This window comes from Echinococcus granulosus (genome assembly GCF_000524195.1).
Source record: "Echinococcus granulosus chromosome Unknown EG_S00004, whole genome shotgun sequence".
NCBI lineage: Eukaryota > Metazoa > Platyhelminthes > Cestoda > Cyclophyllidea > Taeniidae > Echinococcus > Echinococcus granulosus.
The window spans coordinates 976,595-977,507 of record NW_020170384.1 but is presented as its reverse complement, the minus strand read 5'-3'; the positions used below and the strand labels follow the sequence as shown (position 1 = coordinate 977,507).

The 913-nt window shown below is 41.2% G+C and overlaps 1 protein-coding gene across 1 annotated transcript; it reads right to left on the bottom strand. All coding sequences in view use genetic code 11, as the record gives it.

Annotated features, from left to right (window-relative positions):
• Positions 1 to 407: 407 nt before the first annotated feature.
• On the bottom strand, positions 408 to 769 carry EGR_01104 (hypothetical protein; the record flags this gene model as incomplete). Its single annotated transcript, XM_024490353.1, has 2 exons — positions 408 to 509; positions 692 to 769. The coding sequence occupies 2 exons, from the start codon at positions 767 to 769 to the stop codon at positions 408 to 410; spliced, it is 180 nt and encodes a 59-aa protein (XP_024355172.1).
• Positions 770 to 913: the final 144 nt, after the last annotated feature.

Here is a 913-nt window from a genome sequence, read left to right as displayed (position 1 = left end):
GATGTCAATGGTGTACGTGGCGACCTCGAACTCCCGTCTGCTAAAAAAGCATTTTAAACGAAGGAGTAACGAGTTGTCACATCTCACACATCGCACTCGAACATTTATGCTAACACACTCATCAAATTCAAATCGCTTTTTTCCCTAAAAAATAGGCAAATGATTCAAGCCATGAGGTACTGGAGCTCGCGAATTGAGAGAACCTCGAATAATTGGAACTTTAAGCCCAACGCCCTGACAGAATTTAAAGGACAAAATTAGCCACTGGTAAGGCCTTTCCAACCAAGTGAAGGGTATTTAAATGACAAATTAAATTGAGGACGACAAATTTGGGGGTGAAATGATCGAAAAGAAATAAAGTGCCCTGAGAAGCTTACTACCTTTGATCGAAAACTCCGAGAAAGATTTTAAGTGAGAGCTCCAGTGGGTGTTTGACAGAACAGCTTCCTTTTGATTGATGGCTTGTTCAGAAGACATGGGTGTCCCGAGTCTTGGTGATTTGAAGCTCGCTAAACCAAAGTTGAGAATAAGAGTGAAAACCACGGACGCCTACTTAGATAAAACATTAATAAGAGCGCATAACGCAGTCACCATAGCTTTCACAAAAGGAGGAGACGGAAACTCATCTACGCAATTTATAACCCACCAAAGTAGGCTGAAATAATTTCTGAGGGTTCAGAAAAGGACTCACCACGCCTGGAAGAGAGCCGAAAGGGTACCAGAGGCGGTTGTATGTGAGGAGTTTCAGCCTGTGAATTCGATAGAACATCACCTACAATTACCAATTTAAAGTAGAATAAGATAGCCAATATTTGTAAAAGTGGTCAGAAAATGTTTGTACATAAACCCATAAAGACAACAAAAATTGGTTGCACACTGAGCGTTCAGGAAAGACGGAGACTTCTGAGTTTGT